This window comes from Channa argus, chromosome 13 (assembly GCF_033026475.1).
Source record: "Channa argus isolate prfri chromosome 13, Channa argus male v1.0, whole genome shotgun sequence".
NCBI lineage: Eukaryota > Metazoa > Chordata > Actinopteri > Anabantiformes > Channidae > Channa > Channa argus.
The window spans coordinates 5,928,356-5,948,667 of NC_090209.1; the positions used below are offsets into that span (position 1 = coordinate 5,928,356).

At 37.9% G+C, this 20,312-nt stretch overlaps 2 protein-coding genes across 2 annotated transcripts; both read right to left on the bottom strand.

The window, feature by feature from the left end:
• Positions 1–2,968: 2,968 nt before the first annotated feature.
• slc13a3 (solute carrier family 13 member 3) lies at positions 2,969–10,200 on the bottom strand. The gene is made up of 13 exons (XM_067528372.1): positions 9,881–10,200; positions 8,893–9,158; positions 8,355–8,533; positions 7,502–7,571; positions 6,809–6,988; positions 6,589–6,714; positions 6,324–6,416; positions 6,109–6,213; positions 5,896–5,993; positions 4,890–5,002; positions 4,339–4,500; positions 3,398–3,535; positions 2,969–3,304 (listed from the first exon to the last, which is right to left on the bottom strand). Exons 1-13 carry the CDS (start codon positions 9,986–9,988, stop codon positions 3,122–3,124), a joined length of 1,821 nt encoding a protein of 606 aa, XP_067384473.1. The 5' UTR covers positions 9,989–10,200; the 3' UTR covers positions 2,969–3,121.
• Positions 10,201–12,241: 2,041 nt separating this feature from the next.
• On the bottom strand, positions 12,242–15,937 carry LOC137140186 (uncharacterized). Its single transcript, XM_067528365.1, has 5 exons — positions 15,806–15,937; positions 15,431–15,559; positions 15,095–15,314; positions 14,310–14,470; positions 12,242–12,358 (listed from the first exon to the last, which is right to left on the bottom strand). Exons 1-5 carry the CDS (start codon positions 15,839–15,841, stop codon positions 12,314–12,316), a joined length of 591 nt encoding a protein of 196 aa, XP_067384466.1. The 5' UTR covers positions 15,842–15,937; the 3' UTR covers positions 12,242–12,313.
• Positions 15,938–20,312: the final 4,375 nt, after the last annotated feature.

Genomic DNA, 20,312 nt, shown 5'->3' on the forward strand with positions numbered 1-20,312 from the left:
TAACTTTTCCCACGATACTTGTTTGTCATGTGCTGTGGTGACTCTGACCGTGTGTCACAAAGTTCTCATTGGCTGAAGTTTCTGTTTCATTTTTCTGTCCCCCTCTGAGCTCTGTTCTCAGCCTCTGTTGATAATCAAGGTTGAGTGTTTAAGAATGATTCACTTCTCTCCTCTGTGTCAGATCCTGATCTCTGTACAGAGCTGCATGCTGAGCCTTCTGCCTGTTATCACTTCTTGATGCTAGCTCATGTTTTTGTGAATTGTTTTTGGGCTGAGGTGTTTAGTTATACTTTCCCTTGCTGCCTAGTATTATATCCTTTTGTTCTCCCTGCTCACGTCACGTTTCGTTCCCCAGTCTACTCCACTGGTTTTCATATTTGGTTTTTATAACTAGTTTTTGGGTTCCCTCAATCAGTCCTCACATCTAGGACTCTGCCAGCCCTAAATTTAGTTTCCCCCCTCAGTCCGTCTACTCCATGTATGATTTTCTTAATTCACTCTGCCTACTTCTGAGTTAGTCTTATTATCCACCTCACCAAGAAGACAGTGGACAGTTTTTGGGTTGTAACCCAACCATTTCACTCAGCCTGATTTATGTTGAGCCATTTAGTCCACTCCGCTTGTCTTTTTGTCCTTAGTCACTCAGTCTGGTTAGTGTTTAGCCTTTTTCGGTTAACCTGTTTATCTCTCCTACCCTTTTTTTTTGTCCCTCTCTCTCTCACTCCTTTGTTCTCTTATGTTAGCCCTGATTATTTGAAGTTCTAGGTTCTTTTCTGCCGATCCATGTTTTGTTACCCACTTAATCCAGGCTTTCTGTGTTATATTCATGTTGAAGCCGTCTTCCTTCTGGAGAGATTTTTGTTACTTTTGCCCCAGTTAATAAACTTTACAACACCCTCTCATTGCCTCTGCTCTTGGGTCCATCTGTAACAACCTCCCTGACACCATGCTAACATTGGTCAGTACAACTAAGTTAACCATTAAGGCTTGTGACTTCAGAAAATGTATAACTTTAAATAAACACTATAGAATTTACAACTGTGTGCTCTCTCAGGCTTCCTGTGTGTGCAGGCTAAAATGTGTTGTGGTAAACCTTACTTTCCTCTATGAACTTGTTACAGGCAAATAGAACAATATACTGTCAGTTTATTTGTAACAGCATTTATTTTGGGTGCACATCACTTGTACACATACCCATAAAAGATTTAAAAGTTTGTTCATGCGTTGTGATCATAATGCCATAAAATATAAACAAGTCAGTCTTTGTAAGTTAAAAACACTGGATGCTTTAAAAATTATGGAGCGGTGAATTTCATTCCTCCAGCAGATGTCAGCCAAGTAGCATTAGTGTTAACAATTCTCTGCAATATCACACACTGTATGTGTGTGTGTGTGTGTGTATGTAGGTGTGTGTGTGTGTGTGTGTGTGTGTGTGTGTGTGTGTGTGTGTGTGTGTGTGTGTGTGTGTGTGTGTGCATGCGAATTAAACTTTTCAGAGCTTGGGTAAAAGATTTGAACTTTCTCTGGCGGCAATGATATCAAAGAAGCTGTTCTTGTGGCTCAAGATTAGATGTTCAAGAAGTATTTTGGACTGTTGTGTCTTTTTTTCACTGGTGTGATGTTCTCTAATTGGTTTACAGGGCCCATTTTACACCAGAAGTTGCACTGCTGTTCTTGTCTGAACCAGCTAACATTGTCTCAGTAGCATTGTGCAGTGTCAAGCTGCTCTTTAGCAAATCTCGCATGAACAGCAGTTCTTCTGTGTTGTCCTTTCATGGAGACCATGCACCATGATTTGTGTATTATTTGCACACGTTGCCTTTCCGCTGCTATTCTTTTGTTCCACTCTCCTGCCCTGGTCTCTGTCTGTCTTCACCTGTTCTGCATTCCCTGCAATAAGCCATGGCATATATTGGCCTGAGGGCAGCACGGTGGTGAAGTGGTTAGCACTGCCACCTCAAAGCTAGAAGCTTGTGGTGTTTGCATGTTCTCCCTTTGCTTACGTGGGTTTCCTCTGGTTTCGTCCCACAGTCCAAAAACAATTGGAAAAGTCCCTGTAGGTGTGAATAAGTGTCTGTCTGTCTGGTGAACTACCTGGGGTGTACCCCACCTCTTGCCTGATGACAGCTGGGATAGGCTCCAGCACCGCTGACCCAAGTAGGATTAGCGGTAACAGAAAATGGATGCACATTTACCTGGTGCTTCCTCTTACTCTTTGTGAACTTGTCTTGTCGGTTGAATTTGATTCTCTAAAGATAACCTCACTACCAATTCCAACAATCAAGCCTTGTCTTCATTGTCAGCCTGCCACTCAGGAAATGTTTGCTTGAATGCCTGTGGACTCCTGCATTCTTCTAAGATCTGGTCAGCTGCCTAAAATAGCCTGCTCTTTGTTTTTGATGTTAGTTTGCTTTAGCTTTGACTAGTGTTCTTATGTTTAGCGTTCGTTCTTTGTCCTGGGGATTGACTATGCGCCGTATCATATGTTCCTAGAGATTATTTTTTGTGCTATTCTAAACTTCTGAACTTTGCTAATACTCACTCAAGTGTATTTTCGGTAGACTGTTAAAAGCGGCTTCCTGTTGTTGTTGTCATTATGTTCTAGCAGCTTCCTTTTGGTACCTCTCAGTCATTGTTGCTATATCAGTTTTGCTACCATTAAACCCTCTTACACCTGACCTGACGAGACAAGACCTGTTGAAGTCTTGTCTGGTGTTCTGGACTTGGCAACTGCTACACTACCTTGAGTTTTTGGACCTTAAGAACCTTTGAACCTTGACCAAGCCCCGAACCTGACATGCCAGCATTCTCACAGCCACAATACTCTAGATCTGCCCCCTTTTCTTCTGCTGCAGTCAGTTTACACTCCATGTCCACCAGACACCACCCTGTCCATCAGAGAGGCTATCTATCCAACTGCAATGTGAATATTTCAACGATGCATTTAATAAGGTCAAAAACAGTGCAATTACTTGTGCATTTTTATTTAAAATGTGTTTCTTAAAGACAAATGTACAATATACACAAATTCAATTCAATACAAGTGTATGGTCCCTGTTTAGTTTTACATCTTGTATATAAGAGTTTTTTTGATGCTGATTCTAATGGGGGGGGGGAGCAATCAAAGAGTAGCATTGAGTGACTGGACAGAAGATAAGCGCACATCAGAAACAACAACCGACTTGTTGACAGGGTGAGCCCATTCTGGATACGTGTTTAAGTTAAACATGGCGACACCCCATGTGTTCATGGCCAGAGAGACAGAGAGGATGCCCAAGATGTTCATGACAAAGCCTGTCTTCACCTGTAAAGACACGAGGGGAGACAATGAACTGCAATTTATGTTTTATACTGTATCTTTCACAGTTGTGTCAAACTGCTGCTAAGAGGATCTTACCATGTCTTTGACCATGAGATGCCCTGATGCAAAGGCGATGGAGTTGGGTGGTGTGGACACTGGCAGCATAAAGGCATATGAACACCCGACTGTAGCAGGTATCATGAAATACAAAGGGTTCACTGTGACACGAATAGCCTGCAGAGACCAAAATATTATAGGATAAGATGTAAATAATGTCACAAGCACTGTACAGGACAGACTCTAAACTTCATATGGAGAATTATATTAACCGAACCTCGCTTTACATTCTGGCTAAGATATGTTAGAAGGTAGTGAAGGAAGGAAAATAATGCACATGACATCTACAGTAGAAAAATGGTAGTTACAGTATCCATAAATCAGATGGCTCCGTCAAAAGATGGGGTTGTAATTAGATATTGCACATTGCATAATGTTTGGTAGGATTTAATCTGTATTATTATATTTAGTGCAAGATTGTGTGAAAGTTTTGAGCATGGGACCATTTTGCATTCTTTATTCCAATGTTTGTACAAAATGGCAGTCAACCCAATAGTTGAAACAGTCAAGCATGTGGTGTGGCAAACTTTGTATCATTGTGTAAAGTGATGCTTCAAGTGCAATTTTTAGAGGTCATGGTTCAATTTTTTTTTTTTCATTTAAATAGCAACTAAGAACATAGTCACCTAACCTTCTTTGGGCATGTACTTTGCAGTAAAAGAAGCACTGCAAAGTACACAAGCTCCAGATAATAATTACTGGGGACTGCAGTTAATATCCAACAAGATACAAACATAGAAACATGTACTGCAAGAATTTAACAAGCCTGTTAAGCCTATGATCAACATAAAGGGTGAGGTCAGCAACAAACCCAGATCCCTGTAGTTCTCAATCAAAGGTTCCCACTGCCTTATCTCATAAAAGTCTCCCTGTGTGTTGCATGACAGAAACACATAGCACATATTTAAGTGAACATTTACCAGTTCAGCAATGACGGGTAAAAATATTATAATTGTGGCAGTGTTGCTGGCGAACTCAGTGAAACAGGCCAGGAACGCAGTGATCAACATTACAGCTGCAGCAGGAGGGACCTCGGCCAAAGGTTGGAGGTGGCCTCCGATCCAGGAGGCGAGTCCAGACTCCTGCCAAACCCCACAAGATTGTGGTTAAAGGTCAAAGATCAAATCAAACATAATAAAGCAAAGTGGAGAACAGAACCAAACTGAGCAGGGTAGCACGGAGGCTGGTGGAAAGAAACTTCAGCAAACATGAAATCTGAAACATTTGGGAACTCGTGCTTATTTTCTTCATTGCAGAGAAAAGAGAGGACCCCGCTCTTATGTGTTCTAGAGTTTACATGAAATACAGCATTATTTAGTTAGCGTGACATAAAGACTAGAAATTGGTGGTAAATTCTACAGTAAGCAGCTTCTGTCCAAAAGTAACACTAACTGTGGAGTTTGTGGAAGTAAAAATGAATTGGTGAATGTAAGAATGAGTGCAAAGTTTCCATTTTCAACACCTTCTTTACCTCACAAGCTTTGGCCATGGCAAAGCCTCCTCCAAGCAACAGTATGATATTCCAGGGGACGGAGTCCTGTGCTTTCTTCCAAGATAAGAGTGGGACATAGGGAGTGTTTGAGGCTGAAGAAAATTTTGGGAGAAAATAATGAAAAAAAATATATATATACATATATATAAACTTTTTTTTTTTGGTGTGAAAACATGTTCCACTTTAGTAAACAATAAAATTGTGTTCTTTTTTAGTTAACTCTACTAAAATTTGACCTGCTTTGTGAGGAACACATACACCCCAGGCTTTTTCCCTTGTGTCCAGAGGTTTATTTGACCAGCTGAACATAATATACACAATCACACACACACACACACACACACACACACACACACACACACACACACACACACACACACACACACACGTGTTTCCAACGCACTCAAGACACGTGCATACAGTTGGTGCACACAAACACACAAACACACAAAGGCCCTAAAGTTTGACAGCATAGCTTTGAAAGATTATTGTAATCACAGAAACAGAGAAACTATAGTTTCACTTCCAAATCAGAAATTTACTCAGACTCTCTAATCTAGATTATTAACATTCCTCATCTGATTTTCGCTATTTTGCAATAGCTATGCAAGAGACAAGAACGAAATGTCTTTGAATCTTTCACAAATATTTGGTAATGATCATGTAATCATAACTTCTATTAGAAGTACTATTACTTCTATTGGAAGTAGTATTAGAAGTAACATAACTTCTATTAGAAGTTAAGATTAATATTATAACTTCTGACTTGTCCTGACACACTTCCTCAGGTTGCTTCTTTTTAGTATATGTCTTTGATATCATGGTTATTTTGTTTCTTTTTATAGAACAAATCCTATTTTTCTTCTTAGTTTATTATCTACAAAATTGTGCAGCATCATTAAAATTATGATGGAATTAATTTAGGTTTTTGTTGAATAAATGTATCCCTTCACAGGTGAGTCATTTATAGTAAGGGGTCACTAACCTTGGGGGTCTGACCACCAGCTAAAAGAAGGTTTCTGTGAGGGGAAGAAGAACAATATAGACACAATGATGACACCAGTGACTGCATCTGAGACATACCTGCAAGACAAGACAAAAAGATTAATAACAGCCTCTCACTGCTACTCATACTGAGGTTCTTTCCAAACACAAAAAGCGAACTAATGTTTGTTTTAACCATGTGTGTCTCACTTACCCTTTTTTAAAAAACACAGACCAACCGCTGATAAACTTAGGATCTCTCGTAAACAGGAGAACAGCAAACAAAATAAAAAAAAAAGAGATTGCTCCTTCTGCAAAACTGAAATTGATGAGGTGAAAGAGTAAAAGTCAGGACAAGACATTGGTCATAAAAATGTACTCATTCACTGTCTATTGCTTCAGATCTGAAGACATACAGGGGGTCCTCACTTTATGGGCCCTAGTTTTCTGTAGCATTCTGTTATTAGAGTCTGGGCTCGAGCCTCTGCCTCAGCTCTTTGGTCAATTTTCTTGTAGCACAATCTGCATAAAATAAAAACATTAGAAAAGAACTTTACTCTGAAGGAAAACTATAAATTTTCTGACCATGCAAGCAAAAGTGGTTTCCTTTACACAAAATCAGTAGATTACTCAGCATAATCTAATCATAAACAGAAAATAGTCTGAAATTACCAAATTTCTGACATCACATTACCGTGTATTCAATCCGCCATATAGGAATGCAATCCATAACCATCCTAAAAACAGGAAGAGGAGCATGAGTGGGAAAGCAAATGCAAACCAAGATCCAAAGTTGATGAGGTCACAGTCTGGGAAGTAGCTGTAAAGCAAAAACAGAAACAAAACAAAAACATCATCTGAAAAAGGATGGTTTATATGATGCATTTTCATCTGCACAAAATGACCTAAGTTACCTTTTCAGCTGTCCAATCAATATGAGGTTGGGTGCAGTGCCAGTCAGGGTGGCGGTCCCTCCAATACTGGCTGCGTAGGGAATACAGATCAAGAATCCTTTCCACACCTTTAGCTGATACTCTGACTCTAATCGGATTTCCTCAGATGTCCTCATGTCAGTCTGCTCCGGTTCGTCCATCCTTTCAATGTTTTAGATTATATTTGTTTAACAGTATATTATGGTGCTTCCAGTGGACTTTGATGAACATACATCTCGTCCACGGTATTTTCTGAACCATACAATTATATAAAAATATAGCTGAAATTTCGGGAAACATGCTTATTTGCTTAATTGCTGAGTTAGATAAGAAGATCGATACCAGATAGATTAAATATGAAGTTATAGCCAGTTAGCTGAGCTTAGTAAAGCAACCGGAAGCTATGAAAAGCAGGGCCTATTAAAAAGTTAAAATATATCTTCCATCACCTTTAAATTTAATTAATACACTGTGTTTTCCTTTTTAAACTGTACAAAAAGTGCAAAAACAGCAAAGCCAGGCTAGGTGCTTATCCTCCTTCAAGCTTTTGTGCTAAGCTAAGCTAGCAGCTCTTGACTGAGCCAAACATTTAACTGAGAGATAAGAGATTGGTATCTATCTTCTTGTCTAACTCTCAGAAAAAAACAACAACTTGTTGACTGAACTTGTTCTTACCCGTCTATCGACAGTAATTGCTTTTCTGAGGGCACGGAGGGAAGTGAATGCAGCTTTACAGCAGACGGACCTGTAAGAAAGTGTAGCAAAGAGTTTTATCTGAGTCACAGAACAGTAAGTGTCATCTCCAAATTTACAGAAACATAAATGAAAATATTAGGATTAGGGGGCTTTGCCTTTGACACATTTAATATATGACTTTAAGGCAGAAAGTATCATTAATCAATTACCACTTGAATATTGACCAACTTTGAATCCAAAGACTCTGTACAAAGTTCACGTATTAGATTACATATTAAAGTGTCATGTTGCAGAGGTTAAAACAATGCTGAATCATTCTGATCACACATGGGTGGACATGGACATATTTTAGCAATAAACCAACATTATTCAAGTCACATTTTTATTTTATTTTTTTGGGCCTATTCTGGGTACAGTAAAACAAGCAGTAAACAACCATTGGCATATTGTCATCTTCTAAAGCTTATATGAAGAACTTTTCACTGGACAATTGGCTCCAGCTCCAACAGAGCAACATTTGGAGTCATGTCTGTGTCCTGATTATAAACATTGACTATCTTTTAGCACAATTTTTGGTCTCCACCTACCAAACGCCTAATGGAGAACTCTAGCTTTTTAGCAGATGCTAAAATTCTTTGTAGAGTTCAGATTTAACAGGAACAATGAAAATATTCATAACATTATGAAAATAAATTTAACATTATACACCAGTCATCAGTTGGTATCAGTCACCAGTTCATAATATAGAGTAAGATACACAAATTAGTGCATATTCGCCTAAACACAGGCAGTGATTAGTTAGTCTGCCAAACTATAAAAACAGACATCGTACCATTTGTTATATCGCTCTCAGGCTCTTTTATGGTCTTGCACTTTTGTTTTAGGGTCTCGAGGTCTCCAAATAGGCTCTCCAGGATGGCATTAGCAATGGGGAGCATCATGGCTGTTGTGGCAGTGTTGCTGAGCCACATGGACAAGAAGGATGAAGTCATCATCATTCCCATTATGAGCCTGTGGAAAAAAATACAACCTGGAATCTCAAATAGGAAAACACTAATCAGCATCACTGTGGCTGACTTGAAACCCTAGTGCAGGAAGGAAAATGTTGGCAATAATCTATATTTTCTAGTTGTCTGTGGATTCAGTAAATAACTCAAAAGACCAACAACAATAATGTCTTTCTCAGTGCTTGAGCAGTTCCCCAACCTGTTTGTAGCTTATTTGTAGGAATATACTGTCAGACTTTGAATACAAAGAGCATAATTGTTTGTTTTGGTCTTTTTGTTTTTTTTTAATCTACTGACAATGTGATAAATATAGAATATTACCAGACTTATCCTTAAAACGTCCTTCCAGCAAAGTTTTCTCACCAGGCTGGTTTTACTCCCACTATAGTAAGGACCTTCAGGGCTATTCTGCGATGCAGGCCCCATTCCTCGATGGATGATGCCATGACAAGTCCACTGAGAAAGAGAAAATTGGTTTCCAGGAAGTACTCAGGGCATACTTTTTTGGATGGAAGGATTCCCAGTGTTGGGAAGAGGCAGACCGGAAGCATCGCGGTGACAGCCAGAGGAAGGGCCTCTGTGCACCAAAACACGGCCATCAGCACCACCACGTAAAGACATTTTCCCTCCTAAAAGATAAGCAGTATCGTTGTTAATGTTCAGCCAACTGTAGAAAAACTAAAAAAAAGTCAGAGGGAAAAAACTTGAACTCAATGAACTAAACTTTTTAGAGGTGTGGAGCTGTGTGTTGTTGCAACTGCACTTGAAAACTGTTTACTTTATGAAATAACCTTCTTATGAGTTGTTTAACTGTTTCTGTAACCTAGAAAGTGTTAAAAAAAAATTTAAAATATATCCACCACAGCTACCTAGGGCCCAAAGTGAATTCTTCAAATGCCTTGTTTTGTTTAATCCTTGTGGCTTGAGTTCAGTCGCCACAGCAGATCATTTGTACGCATGTTGATTTGGCACAGTTTTGTTCATTTTACAAAGACATGTATTACAGTGTAAAACAGCGAATCCTGTCACCAGATGATTTTTTGCAATAAAAAAAAAAAAGAAAATTAATTAATCTGGTCTTTTAATGTTTCATTAGATATTTTCTTTGTTTTGTCACTTACTAATTGAACGATGAAGTAATTCTTTCAGATATAAATATAATATAATGAGGGACTGAGCATTTTAATTGTACTTGTTAAGTTAATCATGGAAAATACTGGCACCTTAATATTTAATAAGGGGTATTACAAGGTATTAGTCTGATTTTAGACAAATCTTCATGTTCCTGTTATGTTAATAACTTTTAAGACAGTCACATTAAGACACACATAAACGTTGTAAAATCGCTCACCTTCTCTGGAAGAGTAAAAAGTAAAGGCAGAAACACGAGTGGAGTGAGAAGGAGAACCAGTTGTTTGTGGACGCTCCACAACTTCTTGGACGCAACTGATATTTTCATCTCCAGAAGGAAGTGTTGCTTCGTTTGGGGGAAAAGGGAGCTTGAGACTGGCTGAGACGAGGGCAACACTTTGAAGCCTCTGGTGGAGTGTGGAGAAGATTATCTACACACTCTGCAACAGGTTAACTCCTCGTATGGTGGTGTCAAATAGTTATGCTTTGGGTCAGTTCCCAGCTGTAGGCCTCTCCCACACAGACAGGAGGAATGATGCATCTTTAGAGGCTGAGAGGTGAAAATGGCATCTGCACAGCACTGGCTGACAGGCTAAAACAGAACTTAATCCCTTTTATTGGTTCCTCAATGAAACAAAAACATTAGCATAGCTTCAGGATATTTATTCTGTATAGTTTCACTGATTAACTTAAATTTAAAAAACGTTTTTTGTTTTGTTTGTTTAGGTAACAGATATTTTAAAAGTGCGAAGGTGCACAGCCGTGATGCAAGTTAGTTAGTGATTTCAGTTAAGTGAAGTTTAACAATTGCTAGTTGAGACTAAACACAAAGTACTCGAGCAGTTAAGGGAGAGTGTTTAAAAAAAATCCGAATTGAACCTGATGATGGTGCCACAGAAAAAAAAAAAAAAAGCCAAACTTACCATAATTAATTCATTAGATACAACGGATGTCAGTCTCCTAAACAGTCTGTCTAGATTATAGTAAATCACAAGACAGGTGAAACGTCTGCCAAGCTGACCTGCTTCTGCAGTCAGGAAATGTTTGTAAAATGGACAGTTAAAGATTCACAACCACCTATTGAAACAGACAAAGGGTTACTTTTCTAAAAGGAAATCACCTGTGTTGATTCTGAAATCCATCTATCCATCCATGTATATCTATATATACATTATACTATAAAAAATATTGAAATAACAAGTTATATCTTTTGTGGTTTTTACATTTTACATTTATCAGTTAAAAATGTAAGTTTAACAATTTCCAATTTTCTCCTCTGTTTCGTTTACTTTGCTGATGTCTCAGAATTTCTTAATGAAAGGTGGCTTTGCGTTGGTGAGCTGATGGCTCAGAAATGCTTACACATTTAAGTTTACTTAGTTTTAGTCAAGCAATGTTATTAATGGAAATTTTAGATACACATGTAATTAATCTGTCTACTGTTTTTTTTTTTTTTTCTTTCGGCTTATCCCGTGAGTTCTGGGTCACAGAGTTCATCGTTTGACATTTAGTTGGGACTGGGGATTGAACCACTGACCCTGTGGTCCTAGACGACTGCCTTACCAACTGAGCTACAGCCACCCCTAATTAATCTGTGTACTGTAAAACTGCAAAAAAATTATGATGAGATCGGCTCCATGATGTTCCTGCACAAGACTTCTTCAACCTAATTTTAAATATGTGAATTGACTTGGAGTCAAATTTTTTTAAACACCCTTTTAAAACAGTTCAGTTCTGTAGAATAAACCTTCAATCAGTTGACATTCAACGTTGTCTGAGTGGTGGTGGTGCTGTTTGAGGATGTGCCAGTAGGTGGTGATCTGTGCACATTCTTTTCCGCCATCTACCTGCTGAGCTGCTCTCAGTGTGACTCCTCACCCCTGTATGATTGCATGTTGGTTCAAACCCACAAATCATGTAATGTTTCCCGTATTACTCAGACTTTGTAAACTAAGTGATGATTACTGGGTTTTATTCCAGGTGTTTTCATTACACCCTCCACAGTGAGCGAGGGTTAAATAATCTAAAACTTTCACTTCAGTTCAAACAGAAACTAGACTCACTTCCAGAGGGCTTTGGCTTCTCTACAAAAAATGTTAAGTTTTGTTGTTTTTTTAAAGTAAAGTCTGAGTGTACATCTGTGGTGTCACAGTTTCCGAACAATTTGAACTGTGAACACTCAGAATAGATCAACATGTGGTCCGTTTACCCAAAGTTAAGGAGGTTACCTCTTTATTATAAATAGGACATCTAAACATAAGCTAAAGAAGTTAAGCTAATTGATTGTTAGAATGTAATACACGATACATGATGATCAGTACATGTTAGAAATAAACAAAGTTAAAGTTACAATATATCAGTTAGCAGACCTAATACTACAGTATTTGTTACAGTAGATCCATTTTCACCTGGATCTTTATGCACAATTTTCTTTTTCGGTTCCTTAGAGGCTTCACATCCTGTTAAGTCTGTTGACCTCTTTTGATTATAAAGGCCACAGCTGGTTCTTTACAGTGACACATTTTAAAAAACCAAGAAAATCTAACAAGAAAACATACACAAATCCCTCTGAAAGCAAGAGAACACAACACATAAGTTATTTAATGGGTTTGTCAGTTGTTTTACACAATTTTTCCAAACAGTACAGTCAGATTCACCACGTTTGCTGCCAGCTTCTTGTAGTACAGCTACGAATAGCCTGAATGTAAGACATGAAAGAAAGACACAAAAGATCACTGAATAAATTAAATTAGGAAATTGGTAAAGTGAAACAAAACCACCCACAAAAACAAAACAAAAAAAAAAAAAACCCTTAATCTGGCGACAGGCTTCCATTAGAGGAAATGATATGTCAGAGGCAGAGTTAACGCGCCTACATTCTGCTCAGAAACAAAGCACATCCCACAAGGTACTAAGACGTAACGTGATCCCACACAAGCCAATAACAATGCTCATATGCACAATGCAGAGTGTTCACACTACATATAAGATGAGAAAATTAAATTGTCATTAATGTATAGTTTTAATGTCGAACTTTCTTTTTCGAGATACACTCCCTGGCCATGGTTTTACAGGACTGCATTTTAATAAAATGTCTAACACACTGAGTTTCTATTATATTGAGACAACCACCAGTTGAACAAAGAAATAATACACCTGTGTTAAAATGACACCTCCCTGAAGGTGTAAATCAAAACTGCATATTCACTCTGTATTTATTTTATAACTATATGACAGATCTAGTCCTGCCAATTAAATGACCAAATAAGAAAATAATTAACTAACTGCGTTGCAGTACCTTCACAAAGAAACTGTTGAGAAATTAAAACATAAAAGTAACTGCTTTTGAATAAAATTGAAATTTACCACCACAATAATTTACCAGTATTAGTATTTTGAGTTTTTAAAAAAATGTGCATGTGAAAGAAAACATACTTTGTTCCTAAAGTAAATTGTAGATAATCCGCTTAGCACTTTTACTTTGGTAGAAGATCAGAGGTGGAGAATTGTTTTACTTTTACACAATACTATTTTATATATGTATAATTAGGCTAAAACTATAACTAGAACTGTAAATGTATTTCTATATTTATTCACAATTATTTGCATTATTACATGTATTTATTAGAGTCAAGTCAAGCACTCCCACCAGCCTACATGGACACCTGGCACTGATGGCACTGAATTAGTCAAACCAATAAACTGAAATATTTTCTACAACAGCAATATATTTTTACAAAATTTCCATGTAAATCCATCACTATCACCTACTGATTATCAGTCGTCTCTCAATGTGATTTACTGCTGGACAGGAAGATGTACAGCAGCTAGCGACAGTCCAGCAGAACCTGCTAGTTACTCTGTTGACCTATGCAACATTTACGCTTGTTCGATAGGTGAATGACTTCTTTTAGTTGCACTTTTGGAACTTTTATTGAACAAACAGTAACGCACATACAGTGTCCGTCGTCAACTTGCGGAAAAACTACTTCACCTGAGCTGACTCTTCTCTGCTGAATAACGTCATGTGTCACATGAAGAAAGCAGAGACAGAAAGTGGAAAAACTGCATCAGTATCACCAAAGCTATAACTTCCAATCCATTAATGTCACTCAATGCAAATAAAATGCTGAGAATCAGTCGACATTCCTTTTTGGATGCACTCGCACTGTCAGGCTCTGTATATGTGAAGCAGGGGGTCATCACAACAGGACCACTGTTAATAGTGCGTTAAGCAGAATTTGCATCAATGTGTTATTATTGCATTAACTTTAAATCTATAATTTAAAGATAATCCTTCCATGGTTGGATAGATGGTTCAAATAAACAAAAGACCGTAACATGTGACCTGTTCAATTTCTAGTTCGTAGTTCATTAAGCTCTATCATGGTTTTTACGCAACCACAATTTTTACCATGGTAAGTTATCAAGAAAATGATAATCGTTTCTTGAACCGAAAGCTAAGACGTATTTGTGCCGTAACCAACCCCAAACCACAGCATCTGATTCTGATCTCTTCAGTCTACATTTCATCACCTTAAATTTTTGACTGAGAAGAGATTTCCTTCGTGTCCTGTAAACAAATAATTTTCTTTCATAACCTTTAATGAATCCATGTAGTGCATGAAGTTGTAATAAGGTTTAGTTACCCAAATGCCGAATAGACATAAAAGGATTTTGAAGAACCCCAATGTCAAATAACCAATAATGCTCCACATGACTGGCAGGTCCTCAACTCTTTCTTGGCAGGGCTCCATGGTTGTGTTGAACATAGTTGTTGTTGTTGTTAGTTCAGGATTAGTCTCACATTCTGTATGTAAACAACAACAACAAAAGGAAAAACAAGACAATATTAGTGTATCAGTGAGATGTTTTATTGTGTGGAAACATTTGGGAGCATTTGTCTGTGTGGAAAATGTAACAGTGTGTTTGAGGACATGGATAATCTTTGTGTGTTTCCTGCTTTTTGAAGCACTTCTGCGGTTGTTTGTGGAAGCTAGAAAAGTTTTGATCGTAAGCATTTTCTGTCACATGGAAAATGTGTCTATCTTATATAAACAACATGAAAAATACACATTATTCTATTATAGCGATAGGGTTCTCAACTTTATTTAATTCTTAAAAATAGTTTCTAAGGTTACTCATTAGATTATTTCCACGTTAGTTACAGAAAAGCTGGGGCTTTTGAAAGTATAATATTTCGATAACATATTAATGATAATAACTTCAAAGTCCTTGGATCAAAAGTACTGTTGCATGTGAATGGATATGCTCAATTTCAGATACATCTGCGATAAACATCTTGTTCTGCATTGGGAACCAAAGCTTAGAGATAAGATGAAAGAAACTTGCTCACACACACTTTATGAATATGTAGACAGCTCAAGTCTGTAAGTGAGTGACTCTTAGTGATGGAAATTAAATAAACACTCACCATGAACTATTAAGTCGACAAACAAATACTGATTTCTACCCCCAACATTTGCTAAGATAGCACACTCATAACGTCCTGAATCTTCAGGCATCACCCTTTGGAGCAGAAGGTTGTATTGCTCTCCAAACATGGCCACAGGTGTTCGTGTAAAGTTGTAGAGTTTTGTGGAATTGACTTCCTTAGCTCTCCTGATAATGCCACGTTTGTCTGTGTTGTTGTACTGTTCAAAGGAACAACCAAAGAGTCCTTTTTAATTAACTAAAAAACAATTGAAGATGAACCTATTTATTGGACATTCATTACAGTTTGACTTTAGGATAATAATGCAACACTGACCTTGTACCAAGTCACCGAGGAAAAATTTATGGTGTCAAAATCAACACCTGTGCACGCCAGTGAAACGTCTTCATTGCAGTCTGCTTCAGTGGCTGTCTTACTCTGGGTTGCATAATGCAGCAGCAGTAACTGAGTTCAACAAACCACAAAGTTTACACACAATCACAAATGTTCTCAGTTTCCGATTGTTTTGGAATCTATTACTTTTTCTTAGCTGTAGTTGTAGTTGTAATAAACTGGCAGTTAGGAGAATTGAGCTGTGGTCTAAATATTCTGTATAGAATGTGTTTTTATTTGTGTAGTAGATGAAATTAAAATGTAAAAATGATATAAGCTCAAAATTGGGTCAGTATATCAAAAGGAGACTTTACTCACCTTGATGAGCAGCGCTGTCTGTGACATGTTGCACATTTTATCTGGCACCTGTTCACTGTAAGCAGAGAGGTTTTTCTCTCACTTCACTCGAAATAGTCAGAGTTTCCTGTAAAAGGGGCACATTTAACCTGTAAGGGCAGAATATCAGGGGTTGTGCAGTGCTTGAGGAAATATGCCACCATGTGGATCTTTAGAAAATCACATTTGTTTCCATTATGTCTTCAACAAGACGTCAAAACCGTTTGTGTTTTTCCCCTAAAAACTGTACTATGTTACAGGTCTCACATTTTTTTTCAACATGCTGTTTGCAGAGATTTTGTTATTTAGTTGTGCTTTAAAAGGGAGGAACCTTAAACGAGGAGGCTTCACTGGTTTGCTTTAGTAATTTTTTAAAACATGGTGGATTCTGGCTGGAATATGGGACCAATGTGGGACTAGTGTTGTTTTTGGTAATGCGGATGAGGAGTTGCTATATAATATTTTTATTCTTAACTAATTAATTGTTAATAAAACCATGAGGAAGGAAGCAGCTTAGTATTATATGTTATGTTTTTAGGAAATGGAAATACTGTCTTGGTGTCTATGAAATCGTTTTATGTGGTTTCCATCATATCCGTTTTATGATGGGTTAGGTCTAGAAAACAGTGTTTCTTTGTGGGACCCCACAGATTTATGAGAGAAAGGGCTGTCTCTGAGGCAATGACAAGTCAAAACATCCTTTAACATGAATATGAATACTGAGCATTAATAGGAATTTTTTACAAACTTTAGGTTAAAAAGGGCTAATCTTTAGTTGTGTTTTGTTGCTTGATGTCCTTGTTTGTCTCTCATTGAAGACATTCATAGTCCTGTACTCAGCTATTGACATGAAAGTTAAAGGTTTGAGTGAGTGAAATCCAATTCTGATTCAGTTTTAATGAAACATACTGAAAGCTTAACTTCTCACATTGCAGCAGTGCACTGCAAAGTGTGACAATAGACAACGAGATTGCTATAAGCTGCGGCAACGCGTGCAACGGACGACACTGTGAAAAAGAAAAATTCAAGCAAAGAGATCAACAAACAAAAGAAAACTGAAAATAAAACACTAAATGACTAGTGCTTTCATCCACATCAACAGGGATGATCTACTGGGTGCTGGTCTCAATATTGGGTGAAATGTGGGGTCTGTTGTCTCGCTGAATGAGACAGCAACATGTGAAAAAACTGGGGACTAAACTTCTAACCATGTGATCAAGCGACAACTTGCTCAGTGTCATAAACATAAATGGATACTAAGGGGGTCGTACAGGCCCACAGGGCCAAAGGGTCAGGTGTCCAACTGCTTTGACCAGAGTCAGACAACTTTCTTCTATCTCCAGGAACAACTGAATTCTGAAGTGCAACAGCACCTACTGTTTTACTCTATCAGTGAAACAGACACAAAGCAACCACACAGAAACACACTGTAACTAGAAGACGACCACATAATGGACACAGAGATATGCAAATTCACTCTGCGGTGACAAAAAATGCAAAGAGATTATACAGAGGTCGCAAAAGAAGGTGTCTGGCTCCTATGTAGGTGAGAAGTGGGGGTGACCTTTCGTTTAATAATTCATGCTTGCTCGGTAAAAAATATCAATAAGGGAACAGAAGACAGTGGACCTGTGTGAAAACTACATGTACAATAATTCTACAAACACACATTAAAAGACTCCAAGACATTAGCCAGATTGACTGCAGGATGCTGTAAGGTGTTTATGCAAACAATTTATGCAGTGCTGTAATTAGGAGCGTTTATTACACATGATCGATGGAAAAAAACTTGAACTTGTTGCACACGGTTTTCCTCTGTGTTTAACCAGAGGGAGAAGATGTCAAGGAGTCTGGATTTAAGACAGCTTTAAAGGGGGTCAGTAAGCTGTTTCTTCCGGCTGTCTGCCTTAAACACAGAGGGTCCACATCAATCACTCACACACTCACACACACGCACACACACACACACGCTCACTCTACACTATAATGAGGGTGGCTCATCCTGTTGTTTTCGTGGCAGGGAGCTCCCCATTGTCTCCCTTCAAGCATATTATTTGTATGTGTCGCTCTTGTTGACAAAGGGGGTCGATATACGGTTATTAATAGCAGGCTGACTTTATGGAAAAGGGAAGAGTGAGGTGTTTGGGTTTCACCATCTGCATTAAACAATACCTCATTCAGCAGCAGCTGGCAGCAAAAACATAAAATAGAGATTTACTAAACTTCTTACAACTGAACATCAGTGGAAATGATGATTTTTCTGGGTGCTTCCTATTGGACACCACTAGCTGCAGCTGTGAGCAGTTTTAGATTTATGATAGGGAGTATTCTCAGCGTGAGAGATAAATATTACAGAAAAATAAAAAGCATGATACTTCCACATTTTTTTTTGTATGTTTCTCAGTTGTTGGTTGATGCAGATGTGCTGATACTTCACTGCTACTTGTAGTAAAAAAGTCTTAATCCAGAACAAGAGAGTTTTACATTTATCCAAACAATGTGTTATGCTGAGAAAGAAAGAAAATAGTGTGATAACGAAGGTCAGTTTGCAAGGCTCATCAAGGCTGTGATTCTCTGAAGGTTTAATTCTTGGTGTAAATGTGAATGAAGAGCGTGTGTGATGCGTGCATGCATGTTTTCAGTGTTGCACTTTTAGGGTGTTGCACACTACAGCAAGTCCCCGAGGTTGTTAGCACACCCAGCTGCTAGCACAGGTCTCCATGTTTCTGTCAGCGAGGTTGTTCACTGCACACTTTTTAGCCTCTGATTGAGGAAATCCTCTGACTGTTTGCTCTGTTTGCTGAAATGAAACATCCCAATGGTTCCGCCATCGCTCCCACAGGTCCTGTACACAGAGACTTTCCCAGGAAGATCGTGCATGTTTACTAGGGTTTGACAGATATATAGCTCTTTGATGGACCATAACGGTACCAATGTTTCTCTGCCCGACAGGCAGATGGGTGATATTTTGTGATGAAGCAGGCTATTTTTTTTTCATTTACTTCAGAGTTTTATTGTTGTCAAGAGGAATTTTGCTAAAATGGCAATCCAGAGATGCTAAAACTCTAAACTGAAACCAAAACAAATTCTTTTTAGTTCAGTTCATATAAGATCTTTATTGTCCCAAAGAGGAACTGTTTTTGCAACAGGGAAGCATAAAAACATAAACATAATAAAAACACAATAAGGCAATTCATAAAAGCCCTGGAACTAAACACACAATAAAAGGTTATTTTGACAAGAGCAAATAAAAACTGCAATAACAAGTATAGTGAGACGCTAAAGGCCACATTATGTTAGAATTAAGAGCATTTATGATGTGTTGTGCCTACTACGACCTAAGGAAAGATGTCAAAATTAGAAAAGATTATGTTTTCATTTTATGTTTGTATACATGTGTATGTGTCCACACTTAGGCTCCTACACAAACAAATCAGATTAATTGTAAAATAACACCATCAACTTTAACCTCCACAGGAAACTGTTCCCCTTTTCTTTTAAAACCCAGATTAAAACCACATTTCTTTAATAGTATTAGCTTTTTATAGACTAAGATTTTACCCACTGCACATCATTGCCTTTTATTAAATATATAGATTAAGCTATAAAGTAGAACATAAATACTTGAAATGACAAGAAACAACCATAAAGTGCTGTGCACATCAGAACTTGAAGGTGTAATAGAGTTTTGTTTTTATTACTTTCAACACTTTTGGACTATTTTCTGAAAATCAAGAGAACATATAAATGTGCTTTTCTTTTATTTTAGTTCTCAGCACTGCATTACCCACCCAAATATCGCCAAAAACAACAATTTAATTATTATTTTACTATAACTTTCTGTTGCTTCTGATGATGAAGAAACATTTGTACTTGTTGAATGTCCATTAAATAATATGTTTCCTTTTGCTTTTACGCATTTCAAAGTCAGAGGATGCAGAGCTTTGCACTGGTTGCAGTGGTTGTGTGTCTCTGTGTCTATAGCCTTGAGAGAGAGAAGAGACCAGTCCAGTGTCCAGTCTAGTGGGACCGGCAGCCATAATAACATAAGCAGTTTAAATAATGAGTTTAAACAGTATAAGCAGTTTAAAATCCAATCCTCCCTGTCAAGTCTGAGCTTGACAGTAAATGTCAAGTTCAGCTCTACTATAATAAACAAAGTACAAATAAAAAGTAAAAATTTTCTATTTACGCAGAATGTTGTAATTTCTCCCTTTTGATGTAGATAATCCCTTTGCTTTGTACTATTTAGTGCAACTGAAGTTGCCTGAATTGATTCCTGGCTTTGTGAAAGAATTGAGGCTGCAGAGCTGCACTGCACTGCCTGTTCAATTGTTTATTTAAGGAAGCGTAAACTCCTTTAAGTCTGCATTTCTGGATTCTCACCTCTGCCTCTGGCCTTTGGCAGGCTGTTGAGTGCTGGAGGCTGATAGTCCGAGCCCGCAACACAACAGAGCTCTGTTACGACGTTCTGTATTGTTCCCTAATT